Source organism: Impatiens glandulifera, chromosome 9 (genome assembly GCF_907164915.1).
Source record: "Impatiens glandulifera chromosome 9, dImpGla2.1, whole genome shotgun sequence".
NCBI classification, from domain to species: Eukaryota; Viridiplantae; Streptophyta; class Magnoliopsida; order Ericales; family Balsaminaceae; genus Impatiens; species Impatiens glandulifera.
The window spans coordinates 3,704,341-3,724,216 of NC_061870.1; the positions used below are offsets into that span (position 1 = coordinate 3,704,341).

Genomic DNA, 19,876 nt, shown 5'->3' on the forward strand with positions numbered 1-19,876 from the left:
CATCATTGAGGAGCTGATATTTAGCTTTCAAGAGTGATTTCGTACCATGGTCATCAACAGGTTCGTTAGATCGTGCAAAGGTGAGGGAAATCTCGGCCTTCAGATCAGCCGGAACATTGAGATCTGTTAACCCTTGCTTTGGCAGGCTAAAACACCTAGCAAAATCATTCTCGGTGAAGTCAAAGACTATACCTCCCACTTTCGATTGGATATGAGTATCGAAATGAGGAGTTCCTCTGAATACCCTGGCATTATACAGGAATTCTAGGACTGATTCAGAGTATATAGTCTTCTTGTCATCTAGGAAGTATCGAAGACCAGTGTCTTCCAGGGATTTGATCACTTTGTACACCTCATAGTGTTCGGTGCTCAAGGCAGATTGTAAATCAACTTGAAAGATGTTAGGAAACTGAGACATTTTTGCCTTAGTGAGAGAATGGTCTTTTGTCTTGTGAGTGTTTTGGTTAATGTTTGCTTCTCTTAAATATTGGTTGGGGGAGTATCCTAATGTCTAGATATTACATGTGATGATATCTATTAACTGCAGGATAAAAGGTATTGCATGAAATAGGCATGTTTGCAGTCTAGGGTGTTGGTCATAGACCTGGACTATGAAAGATATCATCAGATCTTCACGTCTTTTTAGGTGCGACCATTTTACTTTGAAAAGGCAATGTTTCAGAACAGATATCTTTAAACACTGATAGTTATTCCACTTTTATTTGAATTTCAAATAATCTAAGATAACCTATTTCCGAACCGGTCAGCTATCAGTTGTTCATCCCGATGCGGTTATTTGGTGCATGCACCAAGTAGCCGGTCGGTTTACTCTATCTGAGAAGCTGGGCGGTTCTTCCATAGATACCAAGAAAATTTGAAGTCCAACAGGTTAGGAGGAACTACCGGTTTTGTCTGTCCGAACCGGTTTCCCTTTTTAAGCATCCTTAGGAAGGATTTGACTAATATCGGTTAAGCCGAGAGTGAGTCTGAATTGAGAGAACTTAGCTTCCTATAAAGGCTTGGTGAAGATATCGGCTACTTGTTGATCTGTCGGTACGTATTCTAGCCGGATATGCTTCAGCATGACATGTTCCCGGATGAAGTGGTGCCTTTTGTCGATATGCTTGGTTCTGGAGTGGAGAACCGGATTGTAGGTGATTGCTATGGCACTTGTGTTGTCACAGAAGATCGGAGACTCTTTGGCTATGACACCGAAGTCCGTCAGTTGTTGTTGGATCCAAAGGAGTTGTGAACAACAACTTCCGGCCGCCAGGTATTCAGCTTCTGCGGTTGATGTGGCCACCGATGTCTGTTTCTTGCTATGCCATGAAACAAGTCGGTCACCTAGGAACTGACATGTTCCGCTGGTGCTTTTTCTGTCAATCTTACAACCTGCATAGTCTGCATCTGAATAACTCGTTAGGTTAAAGGAGGAGTCCTTTGGATACCACAGGCCGACATCAGGTGTTCCCTTTAGGTACTTCAATATCCTCTTCGCGGCTGTGTAGTGGGATTGTTTTGGATTGGCTTGAAATCTTCCACACACACCGACTGCAAATAGAATATCCGGTCTACTTGCTGTCAGGTATAGGAGAGAACCGGTGATGCCCCGGTAAGCTATCTGGTCTACCGATTGACCCTCATCATCCTTGTCCAATTTAACCGATGAGCTCATTGGAGTAGCCGCTGAGGAACATGTGTCCATCCCAAACTTCTTTAGGAGCTCCTTGGTGTACTTAGGTTGGCTTATGAACGTTCCTTCTTCGAGTTGTTTAACCTGAAGGCCTAAGAAGAAATTTAATTCTCCCATCATACTCATTTCAAACTTGTTAGTCATCAGGGTTGAAAACTTATCACACAACTTAGGATCGGTTGAACCAAAAATGATATCATCTACATAGATTTGAACAAGGAGAATATGTTCCTTCTTTTCAAATTTAAACAATGTTTTATCCACCGAGCCGATCGTGAAATCATGTGCGATCAAAAATGCGGTTAGTGTGTCATACCAGGCTCTAGGTGCTTGCTTTAGACCGTATAAAGCTTTGTTTAGCCGGTATACATGGTTTGGAAATTCAGCACTTTTAAAACCGGGTGGTTGTTCAACATATACCTCTTCACGTAGGTCACCATTCAAAAATGCACTTTTAACATCCATTTGAAAAATCTTAAAGTTTTTGAATGCAACAAAAGCTAGAAAAATCCTAATGGCCTCAATCCTAGCTACAGGGGCAAATGATTCTTCAAAATCAATACCTTCTTCCTGTTTGTAACCTTGTGCCACTAATCTGGCTTTGTTCCTTGTGACCAAACCGTCTTCATTGAGTTTATTTCTAAATACCCATCTTGTTCCTATGACCGGTTGATCTTTCGGTCTAGGGACTAGGTACCAGACTTTATTACTCTCGAACTAGTTTAATTCTTCTTGCATTCCCAAGATCCAATTCGGATCTGACAATGCTTCATCTATTCTTTTCGGCTCAATCTGGGATATAAAGGCGGAATTAAGGTATTCCTCCAGTAGTTGACCCCTAGTTCGAATAGGTTCTGAAGGGTCACCTATAATTTGCTCAGGAGGATGTTTAGTGTTTCTTTTGAAATTCGGTTCAAGGATGTCTACCAGATTACCGTTTGTTTGATCAAGGCTAGACAGATCGGTAGGCTGAACAGGATTATCAGACCGACCGATTACCTCGGTTTGGACCGAAGTGTTAGTTTCCTATCGTGGGACAGCTTGATCCGGCTGGGTTTCAATATTACCCATCTGGTCATGGACAAACCGCCTGAAAACCGGGATTTCATCTTCACTATCAGAGTGGATATTGTTGTTTTCCAATCTGTTGTGTAGATCAAAGCATGATGCAGTATTACTTTCAACCGATTCATCGAAAACAACGTGAAGTGTTTCCTCCATGGTTAAAGTTCTATTGTTATACACTCTATATGCCTTACTCACTGCTGAGTAACCTAACATGATCTCAGTATCGATTTTTACATCAAAAGCAGAAAGATATGTTTTACCATTTATATGAATATACCACTTACAACCGAAAATCTTGAGGTACTTAAGATTAGGAACCCTGTTAAAATAAACCTCATATGGTGTTTTGTTATGAAACTTGTTAATCAGAGACCGGTTTTGTGTATAGTATGTAGTGTTGATAGCCTCAGCCCAGAATTTCTGAGCAATACCCGAATCGGCTATCATGGACCGTGCGGCTTCCTTGAGAGTCCGGTTTCTTCTCTCGGTCAGGCCATTTTGTTGAGGAGTCCTAGCACTAGACAACTCGTGTCTAATGCCGGATTCATCAAGAAATGCGGTTAAGGTACTATTGGTAAATTCGGTACCTCGATCACTTCTAATGCTATTAATGCGAGTTGATTTTTCATTTTGCAAACGTTTAAGTAGGGTGATCAAGTTTAAAGCGGTTTCACGTTTAGATGGTAGGAATATTACCCATGTAAACCTAGAGTAATCATCAATAACTACCATGGTGTAAAGCATACCTCTTAGGCTAACGACCTGAATCGGTCCAAATAAATCCATGTGTAAGAGATCTAAGCATCGGCTAGATTGGATATTTCCTCTACTCTTAAAGGTTGACTTAGTCTGTTTACCCATTTGACATGCTGAACAAACCTTATCCTTGTTAAATATTATGTCAGGAATACCTTCTACTAGCTTTTTACCGCGAATGTAGTTTAAGGTTTTCATGTTTAGATGGTTTAGTCTCTTATGCCATAACCATGTTTGATCAGTCTTAGCTATCATGCATACAGGGTATTCTACCTTAGTTTTCCAATCTACCTTGTAAATATTTTCTAGCCTATTTCCGGTTAGTAGTATGATACCTTGAGAGTTCTTAACTAGGCATGCATGTTTAAGAAATTCTATCGTGTATCCAGCATCACACATTTGACTAATACTTAGCAAGTTAAAACGTAGGTTTTCTACTAAGAGCACATTATCAATTGTTAGGTTACCATGGACAATCTTACCCTTGCCCACAGTTCTACCTTTTGAGTTGTCACCGAAGGTAATTAGAGCACCGGTTTCTATTCTGATGTCGGTTAGCAGATTGTTGTTCCCGGTCATATGCCTGGAGCAACCGCTATCCAAGTACCATTCAGAGTTTTCTAGCCGTTTCTTTAAATCCTGCAAAAGGTACATATTTACAACTACTTGGTACCCACATTCACTTGGGTCCACATGCGATTAGTCCCTTGGGTATCCAAACCTTGACAAACCGGACAACCTTCTTTGCTAAGGTTTTAACCGTCCTTTTGGCACTCGGTTTTGGGTATCTTGGTTTTTCTACGAAGGTCTTAAATGAGGGTGATCTTTGGTTTGACCTATGCGGTTGACGATTGGCTTTCCTATTTTTGAGAATGTCGGCTTTTCTTTTCTTAGGGTCAAGCCATTTCTCAGAGTCGGTTGGACCAACATAGTTGTATTTTAGTTTTTCTTCCCTATAGTATGCGGTCAACTCTTCTTCAGCGGTCAGGGAGCTTTTGATGAATCTAATAAGAGGAAGATTACTCCTTGTAAACCTCACTTTCTCTACAGGTTTTTGGTCTTTGGAGCTATCCTTTGTGTATCCTAAACCCAACATGCAAAAAGGGTGTCTGTAATGACTACACATTTTCTTTACCATATCACTAGATCTCTTATATGCGGCCATCTTATACTAGAGTCGGGCATTTTCCTCTTCGGTCAGTTCTCTAGCTGGTTCACTAGACTGTTCGGTCCTAATTGGTGGTTCAGATTCTAATTTGGTTTCTATGCCATGGATTTCATCAAGTTCTATGACCTCTGGTTCGGTTATAACGGGTACTTCTAGTTCTGTCGGAATGGGTACTATAGGGTCGGTTCAAAGGTTGATTTGCTTAGGTAACATGGCTAACAGGTTCTTATACTCTTCTACCACGTCATTCAATGCATTATATAACTCATCTTTAGTAAATTCTTCACAAGGAGAGTCAAATACCTGTTCCTCATTTGCCATGAGACATGTGAGTTCATCATCACTGTCACTGTGAGCCCATAGACTTCCTCCATCATCGGCTATCAGTGCTTTCTGAACCTCACTTCCTTCACCGGTTTGTTGATAATTGTTTCGGTTATTTTGGTAATCCGGTTTCCGGTCATCCCTCCTTGGTTTTCTGCATTCCCACTTAAAATGTCCCAAGCAGTTACAGTTATAACACCTTATATTGGATTTATCACCATAGTTGTAGTTTGTTGGTTGGCTTCTTTTCATGAACCTCTCAAACTTCTGTGCAAGCATTGCCATGGCATCCTCGGTGAACTGTTCGGCGGTTCTGATCGGTGCAGGTGCTGGTGCAGGTGCAGCCGGTTCTGTAGATGTGATTAGTGCTCTGGTTGATGTTGAGGCCGAGACTTCTTCTTCAGTCCTAGATCTCATTTCAAACTCATATGCCTTAAGATCTTCGAATACATCGTGTAGTTTCATCTTACGTAGGCTGTTTAATTCCCTCATCACCATTGTCTTTATGTCCCACGCACTCGGAAGAGATCTTAAAGCTTTCATGATGACCTCTTTGTTGTCATACCTCTTGCCAAGAGTTGCTAGCTCATCTAACACACCAGTGAACCGGTCACTGTACTCCTTCATTGTTTCTCCCGGTCTCATCTTGATGCTTTCAAACTTCTGAGTAGCCACCATTATCTTGTTTTCCTTTGTTCTTTCATTCCCCTCAAAGATCTGAATAACCGTGTCCCATGTCTCCTTCGCGGTTTTGCAATCTCTGATCTTGCAGTATGTATTTCTGTCCACACTGTTGGAGATCTGGTTTCTAGCATGGTTATCCAGGTTGTTTCTTCTCATGTCTTCAGCTGTCCATTCCTTTCTGTCTTTATCAATGATTATCGGTCCTTCGGCCAGAATGGACTCCATCTTATCATCCAAGGTGATTAAGTGTAGGTGCATGCGTTCCTTCCAGTTGGCAAAGTCATCACCTTCTAGCATTGGAGGCCTATCGAAAGACATGCTTGCTTGAGTATTGAAACTAACTGCTCTGATACCAATTGTTAGGATCTAGGTAGCCGTTGGAGGACCGGGGTTGGACCGGTCAGCGGTTCTCACTCAAAGGGTGGTGGTTAATCTGGTTAGAGATTAACACCGGGGTTTCAATACTACACAAACTGTCACAAACCCTTGAACTAGGTTCAAGCGCGGAAGATGTTTGTTTCAGGTTGAAGCAGCACACTTGTATAATAGGCAGAACCGGTTTTGGATGATGAAGGTTCGAAAAATTGATGGGTCGGTATTTGTAACCTGACGGTCCGGTTTGAATAGAGTCAAATAGGTTAGAGCGGCGTCAGTCGGTTAGAAAATGGAACCGGCAGAAAGTAAGTAACAAGATAGATTTTATGGATGTTCGGAGATAAAGCTCCTACGTCACCCCTTCCTCTCGAAACCGCGAGAAGGATATTCACTAAGAATACAAGTACAATCCGATCGAGACTTATTTCCTGCTCGATAGCACTCTTACAATTTACACCGAAATTGTAAAACACACTTCAACTTTAGCACTTAGGCTTTCTCTAGAGATAGAACACACTGTTTTTCACTTGTAAATTAAATGCTCTTAGAATCTCTTGTTGTCCCGCATTTACTCTTCTTCAACTGCCCCTTTTATAGATGAAATATGCCAACGGTCATATTTCACTTCCTTGAATTTGATTGGCTGAGCAGAGGTTCAGAGGTTCAGTGATTCAGACCCTGCGGTCATCTTTTCAGACCTGACGGTCAATCTCAGACCTGGCGGTCAATCTCACAGACTTGGCAGTCTGTTCTTCCGGTGTGTAAGACAAACCTGCTAGGTTTGTCTTTTACTCAATGTGGACACTGTCTGTTAAACAGTTGTCTGTACTTGGAAGATCTCCTTTCTGACTTATCCCGAAGTGGAAAGATCCTGTAGGACTGTCTTCTGCAGCCTGCAGACTTTCCTCAGACTTGTATGGATATGGAAGTGTTCAGTCTGTTCCTTTGGTATCATTCTCAACAGATACCCGAATTGTCTTCTTGTACTGGTCGGTCATTCGACTTAACCGGATGGCTTCCGGTGTGAGTGGTTTAACCGAACATCTTCTGGTTATTCCTCTGCCTTGTGGCTGATCGGCTGTCTGATGTTTCCAGTTTTAAGCTTTGGCCGATCCTTTCTTTGTGCGGTGATGTTCCAAATGTTCCTGGTCGGTTTAATAGCTTGACCGGCTAGTCTTCTTAGCCGGTTTATTTGTTTGACCGGTCCGGTTCCTTGTTCCTGCATGGAAGGTTTATTTAATTTATGTGAACCGGTCTAATTTTATCTAACAGTGTGTATTTTACATACCTTCCATCTGAATATTCAAAGATATATGGTACAGTGGGAACAATGGAAATGACATGAACTTCATGCTCCTACATTCAATAAAATGATGGAAGGAAATGATGCTTAGCATGTAAAATAAATTCCATTATGTACTTAGGCTCATAAGAAAAATTGCAGTAACAATAACTTATAACGCAAAATTGTAAAACTGAGGTAATTAAGACATGTTCAAGGCGTTGATGAAAAACATCCATGTAATCAAGCCTGAAAGTGGAACCATGCAATAATAATCAGTTCATTTGTATTCACCAAGTACATTTTACAAACGAGACACTCCCATCACTTGACTTGTCCTAACCTAAAACCAAGACCAAGTGCAATACTGCTTTCTCTATTCACTTGGACGCTAGCATCATTGCATGTTAGTCTCTCTATAGCCAGGTTAAGTTCCTCAAAGTCTGATCCATCAGCTGGGTAAACACCATGTACTTTGTAGGCTTGAAACCTAAGAATTAAACATCAAGTTTCAGTACATAAGGGAATTAGACAATTCAAAGTAAATTGAGTTTAAAGTACCAGGAAGGACATCGACAATGAAGCGCTTCCGGTAAACAGTATCACCCACACGAGCCTCTTTGGTTGATCGCATACCGGTTACAACATATCCCACTTGCCCTATTAATAGAATCCAGGGGTGCATGATCCCCATCTATGAAGCTTCATAGGAATTACCACTTGTTGCAAATGTAATATCATCCCTCTTTTGCAAAATTCCATCAACAACTGCCACATGGCAAATAACTCCCTTGTATTCATCATAATAAGAGTCGAGTAAAAGTATACGTAATGGAATACTAGACTTCCCAAAGGGAGGAGGGATCCGTTCTATGACAGCATGAAGAACCATCTCAAGTCCTTGACCAGTCTTGGCAGATGTTAAAAGGGCGGAAGCTGGGTACAAATCAAACATAAATTTCAATTTAGTTGGTTCCGGATCCAGAAGAAAATGGGTATAATGATGGAAGCAAGGCTTGTGATTTGAATGTCTTGGAAAGTCTGTAGGATAAAGCCATACCAGAGGGTCTAACTCTGGAGATTAGGGTATTGATTGAGCAGAAAAAGACGGTTTTTTGTTCATTTACCGGCGGAAATGGTCTATACTACCTTGCCGCGCAACTCTGTTCTTTCTGGCAGCTTCTATTGATCCTAAACTGCAACCGTGCGAACGAAAGAACTTTTGGAACTTCTATTGCAATTTTCGCAGGCGACAGATGCGCAATTTTCGCAGACGACAGATGCATATTCGTAGGCGACAGATGCATATTCGCAGGCGACATTCGCCTGCGACAGATGCATTTTCGCAGATGACATATGCATTTTCGTCTGCGACGCCTACGACAGATGGATATTAGACCATAAATCATTCAACCACCCTTAAAATCATTCAGCCGCCATCTAAAATCTTAAATAAAATCCTAAATCCTAAACCATTTTCCGTTTCAGCACGCATACAAGAAAAACGACAGAAAAACGGGCATAACTTACCTGAAATGATGAAGGGATTCCGGCGTTACCTCGGGGAGTTGATCAATCGACTTCTTTGTTTTGTGGGTTCGCTTGGATCGTCGGGGGAGAAGAAAAAGAGAGATTTGAGGGTCGGGGGAGAAAGAGGAGACTGGAATGGAGAGAGAGGGAAAATGGATTGGGAAATAAAAAAAGGTATATTTTAATGAAAGGGTAAAGATGTCTTTTGTCAATGAGAAAAGGTTATATTTGCTAAATTTATTCTAGTTATGCTAAATTTTGAAATAACCTTATTATTAGGGTTATTTCGTCAAATTTTCCAATTTATGAGGCTCATATTACGTGAAATGGATTGGAGTAGGACCTACTTGTTTTGCAAGTGACGTGTCCATATTACGTCATATGTTGCGAAATGGACAGACAGTCTAGATCGTCCTTATAAACCACGGCCCTAATTATTTCTTGTTTTTTATTTTGCTAAAAGCGGTGGCTATGCTTAATATATATATATTATATATATATATATATTATAAAATTAGATTAATTAGATTTATTTATCAAAGTTTATTCTTACATTACATTCGATAATAAATACATTTTATAAAATGAGAAATATTTTAATATTTTTGTTGACTTATTATTAATAGTGTAGGTTTGTCCAAAAAAGTAATTATATAAAAAATTTCAGTCGAAGAATCTTCAATCTTCCTAGGTTGGGTGTGATTAAAAAAGATATTTATTATATAATTAATAATTTTGAATTAATTTCAAATAATTTGGCCAAAAAAAACAGTTTAGTTTAGTACCATGACCATCATCATCATGTTTTATAAAAAGTTTTAAAATTGTGTTTCTTTCTATCAAACGAATTGTTTAAACTCGTACAATTCTACGGCAAGGCTATTGACTAGGTACAGCTCAGCTCAGTTCCATAGATAGTTGCCATAGTAGACCATTCCAACTTCTAAAGTTCAACAATAAAATGCTCTCTGTTTGAGAGAGAAATTACTAAATTATTCATACTATTTACGATCATCAAAAGTTAGCCGTCACTTTGGCTCTTTATTGCTTTTTTATTGTTCAATTAGGGTTTTTTTTTGTTGTTGCGAGATCTGGGTTAGTTTAACAGATCCGGGAGCGGGAAGGCTTTGTAGCAGTTTCGATTTCCACGGAGATTTAACGAAGTAGTTGTGGTGGGTTTTTCGGATTTTGGATCTGTAGACTGGCTCTCTAGGTGAAAATGCATACCAGGTACATGGAGAGGATAAACTCTATGAGAGGAAAGAGAAGTTTGGATGAGGCAGCAGAAGATGAACAGCAGCCGGAGCGGAAGCGTCCGGCTTTGGCCAGGTAAATCTGGTTTGCTATTTGTCAATTATGCTGATTTTAGGTTGTTTGAACGGTTAGTATTGTTGTTTTTTCTTCTGGAAAACGAGTTTTATAGCTGTGTATTGTTGGTTTTTAGTTAGATAAATTTGTGTTGAACAGATAATTAGTTCTCAATATCAGGGTAGTTGACCAAAAGCTTCAATCTCAAGTTGGGATTCTTATTTTCATAGAATGATCTATTTGAATCAAACTTAATGTTTTGAATTTTAGTAGTGGCTTATTTCTTGTTTCCTTGATGCCTTAGCCTGCATGAATATGGTTTGTGTTGTTGGATCAATTATATGTCTTCTCAGTGACAATAATTTCTAATATACCTAAGTTTAAAATATGCTGGGGACTTAATATGAATTTACGGGACATATAGGCAAAAGAACCATTTCTTCATATGATGACTCAAAACTCCGTTTGGATGTTGATCTCAGTTAATTTGGACACCTTGAAATGGGCTATTAGAGAGGCTTGAGAATTTTGCTTTTTTTTCTAATGAATTGTGGTTCTTGATTGATATCTTTAATGAATTATTGTTTTCTTCTCCCTTACTATTTCTTGAACAGCTCTTTTTCAGTAAATTACATTCTTGAATACTTACCTTTTCTTTTATATCTATTCAATTAATGTTTATGGTTAGAAATGAAATGTTGTGCTGTTAACAATAATATTTCATGCAGTGTTATTGTTGAAGCATTGAAGTTGGACAGTCTCCAGAAACTTTGCTCGTCTTTGGAACCAATTCTACGCAGAGTTGTAAGATACATGATTTGATTTTGATGCTTCAATTTTAGTTTATCTTCTTGAAGAAAAAAAATATGACCCTCCTTCAAAATATTTGATCTTTATTCTTTCTGTGTTCTAATGATAAACTTATTATTCCTGTTTCTGTATATGGAACTGAATCCAAATACAGAAACGTTTGGAAACTAAACTTAGTACATTTTAAAAATTTATCGGTTGTTTTTCGTCTTGATCCGGATAGAAAAATTGAATTTTCTTTCCAAATGGGGATCATATATCCCATATCTACATTTCAGTTTATGATTGATTTATCTTCATCTTTCTGCCTCATAAAGGGGTTGAAAGAAAAAAAAAATGTTTAGTTAGCATTTCTATTCTCTGGAACTTAAGCTCAGTAGATTCTCCCTTCAGTCCTTCATTTTTCTTTACTTGTTTTCTTTGACAGGTTAGTGAAGAAGTTGAACGCGCTCTAGCAAAATTAGGCCCTTCTAGACTAGATGGAAGGTAGAGAGATATTTCATAACATTGATTTTACAAATCTTTAAGCTCTCTTTAAAAATTTTGTAGTCTGTACTCTCTACATTGGCTTCATATATTATTAAAAGAGTTTTGAACTTGAGAGGTGAGGTGTGAAGTTTGATTCCTACTGAAAGCGCCTTGATTAAAGTGAGGAGTCATAGCGGTGGGGATGTCGTGCTTCTTCAGGGAGTATGATACTAATGGAAAGCTTCCTTGATTTTCTTGAACTTTCAGATCCTCCCCTAAACGAATTGAAGGGCCAAATGGACGGAACATGCAGCTTCAATTCAAATCTAGGTTATCTCTTCCCCTGTTCACCGGTGGAAAGGTTGAAGGAGAGCAGGGTGCTACAATCCATGTTGTTTTGGTTGATGTAAGCGTGGGTCAAGTTGTAACATTTGGTCCCGAGTCCAATATAAAGCTGGACGTGGTTGTTTTAGAAGGCGATTTCAACAATGAAGATGATGAAGACTGGAGCCAAGAGGAATTCGAGAGCCATGTTGTAAAAGAGCGTGAAGGGAAGAGACCTCTTTTGCACGGAGAGTTGCAAGTCACACTCAAGGAAGGTGTAGGGACCCTTGGAGAGCTTACATTTACAGATAATTCAAGTTGGATTAGGAGCCGCAAGTTCAGGCTTGGTCTTAAAGTTTCTTCAGGCTTTTGTGAAGGAATACGCATACGAGAGGCAAAGACAGAAGCCTTCACTGTTAAAGATCACCGTGGAGAATGTATGTTATGCTTGAACGTATTTGTCATTTTTATTGTAGGCCTTGTTTGATGAAGGGATATTTGGGGCTTTGTTTGATCTAGGATTATTGGAATAACCAAGTGGTTATTTTTCAAATAACCTTATTAGATATAGGTTATTGAAAACGAGATATTTTGGGTAAAAGTCATTAAGAGTATATATTTATATATATATATTTTAAATAGATTGTATTTTGGTTGATGATTTGAATGATACGATTGATGATTGTGTAGTAGGTTCTTTGAAATTAATCTCAAATAACCCTTCATCCCATCATCATTCAAATCATTGACTAAGATACTCTTTTTAATTTTTATTCATTATCAATCAAAGGAAGGTCTTTTCTTTTCATCTGCAATTCAAAGGATATATTGGACAATACACACAACACCCAATTATCTCTTATCAAATGGGGTTTTAAAAAAAAATCTTTATTTTTTCTTTTGAAACCTTTTTTAAACATGCTCTTAGATTTCCATTATCTTAGTTTTGAGATAATAATTTCTCTTAATGGCAGTATACAAGAAACACTACCCACCTGCTTTGAATGACGAGGTTTGGAGACTAGAGAAGATTGGTAAAGATGGGTCGTTCCATAAAAGACTAAATAAAGCTGGATTATACACGGTCGAAGACTTTCTTCGTTTTGTAGTTAGAGATCCCCAGAAGTTACGAAGTGTAAGATTGTCAATTCTTTTTGATGATTAACTAGATTACACTCTATGATTTGTATTTCATCTCGGGTTTTATTGTTCTAGATCCTTGGAACTGGTATGTCCAATAAAATGTGGGATGCTCTCATAGAGCATGCCAAGACCTGTGCTTTGAGTGGGAGGCTTTATGTATATTATCCAGATGAATCGAGGTATCTTGGCGTTGTCTTCAACAACATTTATGAGTTGAGTGGACTTATAACCGGTGAACAATACTTGACAGCTGATTCTCTCTCTGAAACCCAGAAGGTCGGTTTTATATATTTAGTAGTGTAGTTTATTTTGATTTGTATATAAAGTTTATGATTGAAAAATGAAAGAAGCTTGAAATCTGTACTGTAGGTGTATGTGGACAGTTTGGTGAAGAAGGCTTATGAAAACTGGAGCCAAGTGATCGAGTATGATGGCAAATCACTTTTTGGCTATGACCACCAACCGAAGAGGTTGAATGCATCTCGCAATCAACTACTACCTGCTGGTCCAGTCGAGTATCCAAATTCTTTTGATAATCAGCTTTCCACATCATCAGTTTCAGTTCCTTCTGAGCAGCCAGCAGGGGAGTCCAGCTTGCAACTTGATGGTAAATTTTCAGTTTTCAATCTTTTCAGTTTCTTGTATTCTTGATATGCTTTATGCTGAAACGGGCTAGTATCTTTGTGAATAGAGTGCGTTTTGATAAAACTGAAAATTTAATTGTTGAAGCTAAATAATGAAAAATGAATTTGAAGTGCTGAATTATTTTAGTCTCTAAAAATATAGAATAATTAATGAAAATATAAATAGTAAATACTTGGCATATGTAAGTTGAATATAATGTGAAGAAAGTTCTTCAAGACTAGTTTACTTTTATAATGACGTTATTGGATTTATTTGAGTTAAAGTTGTGTTTTGGGAATGAGTTAATTAGTCATTAATAACTTACCGAATGAATTAAGTGGTCTAAATAAGCAATTATCAAATAAACATTGTTTCAAATCAACCCTTAATCATTTAGTGGTCTAAAATAACAATTATCTTAACTTGAGTTGGATCTAAATAATTTAGTGGCCCAAAAAAACAATTATAAAATAAATTTAACTCAAATCAATCTAATGATTCAGATATGTTATAAGTAGTGTTATCAAACAAGTAGCAAACTTGAAATTACTTTGTTGGTCAACAATAGCATGAATATTTATTGCACAACCTCCTTTTCATTTTTTCAAAAGAAAGGTCATTTTATATAATCCAAACAAACTACACAAAAGACAACATGAAAATGAAGGAAGCAAAGTTAAAGCTAATTCATCCTAAGCTACTCAAGAAAGTTCATTCTAGGATACAGGAGAACCGGAGAGAACCTAAACCAGTGTGGTTAATATCGAGCTGTTAAGAATTCTGGCATGTTTTTTCCGTAAAAAATCCTTAGGTTTCTTTTACGAGAATGGGGAGACGATGCTTTCCAATTTTGGGAGATCGAATTGAATATAGTAACATGAATTGAATTAGTTGATTGGAAAAATACTATATAGACCGGTGAATAGATTGACTTTTAAAATAAAAACGATTAATTACTATTCCTATAAAACAAGCTTGTATTTTTATCTCTGTTATCTTTTTCTTAACGATGAAAAACAATTTGAAAGAACTTCTTAGTTGATCACTACACTCTCGGTCATAGTGCTCGATCAATCCTCAACCAATCCAATAGACATCGTCCAATTTAGATTAAGCACATTCCACAACAGGTCCCAATTCTCTCTCAATGTAAGAACAATGTATCAATAGATTACATGCACACTTGTGCTCATTAATTACTCTATTTGCTCTTTTATTTTTCTATTTTGTTTTTAATTTCTTCGAATTCTTCAGGTTATAACGAGAGCTTAGCAAGCAAATTCCCGACCTCCTCTCAGTTCCTAAACCCTGAAACCCATAACAACCATTACGATAACAATATATTTTCTTCACAAGAGCATCAAGTAAACAACGACAGTAGATACAATAGCAGTGTTGTAGGACTGGCACTCGGTCCTCCTGAAGCAGCATCAACATCGATCCAAGAAATGAACACGTCATCCAATCAATACGCGATGAATTCGTACGACGACTGGTCAAATAACCGAGAAAAGGATCTCTTATCGGAGGAGGAAATTCGGATGAGAAGTCACGAGATACTTGAGAATGAAGACATGCAGCATTTGCTTAGACTTTTCAGTATGGGAGGTGGTCATAACCATCATGGGAATATAAATATACCAGATGATGGGTTTGGCTTCAATTCTTACATGCCTGCTCCAACTCCAGATTTGAATTTCAGTTTCGATGAGGATTGTATTCGTCCTGGTAAAGCGGTTGCTGGTTGGTTGAAAATTAAAGCAGCTATGAGATGGGGTTTCTTTATCAGAAAGTTAGCAGCAGAAAAGAGGCGGGCACAGCTAGTACAGTTGGATGATGACTAGAAATTTACAATTCATCTTCATTTCTGCAATTGCCGACTGGGTTTTCAGGCAAATACTGAAACAACTTGTTTCGTCTCTCTGAATATACTTTGTGAAGTAAATGGTTGATCTCTACTTGTTATTATGTAAGCTTCTTTAGATGACTTGGGGAAGAATCTGACAACTCTAGGTTTCTTCTGCAAATTGATGTTCAGTGTATTATTTTCTTTTCTTTTATGTCTCCTCTTTTGTGGTTTTTTTAACTTAAAAAACATCTTGTTTATTAATGTGCAACTGTTGTGGAATTATCTGTAATCTTATATAAATATTGTCGTTGTTAAGTGTACTTCAATAATATTGCTTTGTTTTTAATGTTTTTTGGTTTTATTAAAGAAATAGAACTAGTTAGTAATTTTTTATAATATTTTTTTTCTTTATTAAAAAAAAAATCATTTTCTCGTCTAAAGAATGTTACTTTATTGAAATGGGTCATATATATTGTAACGAGGAAATCTTGTGAAATATCAACAATACCTAAATCCAAAATAGATGTGAAATATCAACAATACCTAAATCCAAAATAGAAAGTTTACCGGCTCAAATGGAGGCGATTAGTACTAATGTTCTTGCAGCCACCGAAAATATCACTGAAATGTATATTCGCGAACAATTATTAAACTATTCATGTTTTCCAAGAAATAACTAAAAAGGTATATATTTACTTTTGATTGTTTATGCATAATAAGAACTACTGCTGTATATATTACACTGTTTGAGTTTTGTTAAATATTTTGTTATTATTTACTAATTTGATAGATAAAATATGTGTTTTTGTCTTGACAACTAAAATGATCGAAAATAGTATGGATAATCTAGAAATCACACAGAGAATCAATAAAGGAAAGAATAATGATTGAAGTTTAATATCTTTTTGATTAATTTTTTGAGGTTGTTAGAATATTTATATATTGTTTTTATGGTTGTTATTTTTGAATATTTTATAGTTATGTTCTAATATATTAATTTCTTATATTTTTTTTTTTTACAACATTGTGTTCTAATCTTTATTTATACTTTGGATTTTAAAAAATCTAATTATATTTTCAGTTTTATAATATTTTTATTTTTTAGCCATTTTTTTAATCGAATGTCTTGTTTAGTAAATAATTTTCAATTCTCGACTACAATGGTCTCATGCTATCTCTCCTTTATTCAAATAAAAAATAAAAAAATTCACTGTATGAAAGTACAATAAATTTTGCATTAATTCATGTTATCGCTAATTTGCTGTAATTTTTGTAATATCAATAATATGTATTGTTGCAAAACTTTTTTCGGATTGAATCATGATATATTTTTATCTTAGATATATCATTCAATAATATACCATTTGTATTTAATGAACGTCATATATATATATATGATTTAATTTACATCATTCATATTTAAATAAGAGAAATGATTGGAGAGTGAATTTGGGTGAGAAATTAAGAGAGAAAATAATGTGGTGTATGTGGACTGAAAAAATCAAATAATTTATCTCTCTTCTCTTTTTTCTTATATTTTTTATTTTTTTAATCATATTTTTTATTTTTTCAATCAATGAGGTGATGTAAAGTCATTCTTTTTCAAATTTCTACCCTTATCACTCCCTTTTTAAATAAATACTTTATTTATATTTGTTGTTTTATGAGTGAAAATACATGTAATTTGTATAACTGAATTGGGATATATCATTCAAAAATATACCATTTGTATTATGGTTTAATTCACAATCAACAAACCAATATATATATATATATAATTATTTTATTTAGATGTCATTCAGATATAAAGATATATATAAGAATTATTAATTATTATGAAATAAAACATCATTCAATCAAATACATATTGCATGACTTTATTGATGTATAATTAACATGAATTAATATGTTGGATTAGGACCTCCATAATAAGCACAGTGTCCATAAAAATCACCATCATCTCCAATGTCTAAGACACTATAACCTCTCTTTTTAGGAAAAGGAACACCGCCAAAATTTGAACCGAAGACATTGTGATCATAAATCTTGTGTCCGTGATCAAAAGCATCATAAGCTTCACCCTTATTATTTTTTACATCAGAAACAAAATTACAATATGGTTCTGTTAATCCAACTGCATCACTGGTGTAATTCGCATCTGGAGTAAGCACTCTAATTTGACGACAAATAGCGGTTTTAGATGAATCTTGTAGTGCATATGTTCCTAAGCCCATCGGAACATTATCACTAGAGACCTCTCCACCCCAATCTATATAAGTTGCTGAATTTTGTAATCCGGTAAATATACTCGAAGGCCAAAATCCTATTTGCATGTCGTCATTTCCAAGTTCAAGCCACCAATTTCCATTTACTAAGTCCTGTCATCATTATGTTATTATGTTAATAACTCTTATTAACTAAAATACATGAACATTTAAATCTTTTATAAAATTTGAAAGAGAGATGTAGAAGTAATTACCCTAGCAAGAAAGAGGCTAATTTCCACATCTTGATCACCCTCTCCCTCATAATAGTTTGGAAAAACATAATCAAGAGGTATATCTGTATTGACAATAATGAATCCTGGACACTTTGTGTTAAAACAACTAATTTCACCTGCCTGTTATTACAATTATTCAGAATAAATAAATAAATAGTGTACAGTTAATATAAAATTATTGATGGAGAAACTAAATTATCATCGATATAGAATGCTAGCAAATAAATAAATAAATAAAACCTTAAAATATGTGTAAAGTCGAACTTGATCATCACCATATAATTCTGGATCCACCTAAAAAATAAATTGATAAATTAATTAAATATAATTGTCTACTTGAAAAAGTATAGTAAATTTAAAAATTACCCGCCAACCAATCTGAATGGCATCAACATCATTTTCGACTCTAAGTCGAACAGCACTATATTGTCCGCCATCTACTTTAGGTTTATGAATAGTAACAAATGCGCCAGCCCCAGAAAATGGACCTCCTGAATTAGTTCTAACTACTGCAATCTATAACATTTTATGTTAGATAATAATTAAAAATAATGACCATTAATAACAATAACATAAAATAAAAAATAAAAAAACACTTACAAAAGGAGCTTGTTGTTCTTTAGATCCAAACTTAGAAGAATGTTGTTTTTGTCTTATAAGATCTGCTTTGGTTGTCCTTCTAATTGGAACAGTCCCCACTGGACAACCTCCTTCTTTAAATATTTTAAATAAATGTCCACTAGTTGAAGATGAACTATTGTTGCGCATTTTCTCGTATGTAGGCTTCATCTAAACAACGTGATAAAAAACATTTTGGTTCTTAAATTTATTTATAGTTCATATTTATCACTTATAGTATAAAATATTAATAAATTTAAACTATTTATTTACATGATATACCTGAGGTTGAAAAGTATGATTTTTTAATAAAGGATGATCAAATGCTGGCTGTTTGTAAAAATCTACGCAATCATATAAATCTCCATACACACTCTGAAAAGAAAAGAAATTAAATAATTTTGTTAGATATTTAAATATATATATATATATATATATATTTATTGATAAATACAAAATATCTACTTGTTTATAATATTTATGTATATAAATAATAACATGTTTAAAAAGTAAATATAACATCTAATTTACTTACAATAATTGTTTTCAAAGATGGTTTATTAAGAATTTGTAGTTGTTTCTCCAATTCTAAATCTTCCCCTTGGATTAAAGTCATATTATAAGTTTCACCATTGACTAACTTGCAACAAATAATAAGCAATATCAACATCTTCATATTTTTTCATTCACCTGCAAAATAGATAATTACAAATAAAAATAATATATTAAATCTCAAACATGTAAGCAAAATTGAAAAAACAGCAGATATAAATGTATATGAAACTTATTCTTTCATTTCAATAATAAAATTATTAATTATAGGATAGTGATAAAACTATGAAGTATTTAACACAAGATAAAAACAAATAGTATACAGAAAATTAAAATCAAGTTATACCTTCTACTCTAAAATATGAATTGGTGAGTAAGCAGACTATCCTCTTAAATAGCAAATAGATTTGGACTAAATAAGTATCCTTAATTATTTTTTTCAATTAATGTGAATGTATATAATTTCTTTAATTAATGACATACCAAAACTCATAGATTATAATCTAACAAAAATATATAATCATTTTTTTACTGACCATTAAAATATAATCTCTCTAAGTTAATTTTTTTTCCTAATTTATCTTAATTATTTTCTAGCTTCTAATTAATATATATATATATATATATATACATATAATTCTCTTTCTTAATATTTCTTAATTAATATTTTATTATTTTATCTTTTATATATTTATTATTTTTCATCATTAAATATATATATATATATATATATATATATATATATATATATATATATATATAATTCTCTATCTTAATCTTTCTTAATTAATATTTTATTA

General features: G+C 35.2%; 2 protein-coding genes across 2 annotated transcripts; one reads left to right on the top strand and one right to left on the bottom strand.

Moving 5' to 3' along the window:
• The first annotated feature begins 9,806 nt into the window (after window positions 1–9,806).
• LOC124914088 (calmodulin-binding protein 60 C-like) lies at window positions 9,807–15,752 on the top strand. The gene is made up of 8 exons (XM_047454567.1): window positions 9,807–10,209; window positions 10,917–10,992; window positions 11,426–11,484; window positions 11,734–12,227; window positions 12,765–12,925; window positions 13,006–13,209; window positions 13,303–13,540; window positions 14,812–15,752. The coding sequence occupies exons 1-8, from the start codon at window positions 10,100–10,102 to the stop codon at window positions 15,399–15,401; spliced, it is 1,932 nt and encodes a 643-aa protein (XP_047310523.1). The 5' UTR covers window positions 9,807–10,099; the 3' UTR covers window positions 15,402–15,752.
• Window positions 15,753–17,307: 1,555 nt separating this feature from the next.
• Window positions 17,308–19,140, bottom strand: LOC124915746. Its single transcript, XM_047456508.1, has 7 exons — window positions 19,060–19,140; window positions 18,807–18,899; window positions 18,507–18,695; window positions 18,273–18,422; window positions 18,147–18,200; window positions 17,886–18,026; window positions 17,308–17,784 (listed from the first exon to the last, which is right to left on the bottom strand). The coding sequence occupies exons 1-7, from the start codon at window positions 19,138–19,140 to the stop codon at window positions 17,308–17,310; spliced, it is 1,185 nt and encodes a 394-aa protein (XP_047312464.1).
• Between the last annotated feature and the right edge of the window lie 736 nt (window positions 19,141–19,876).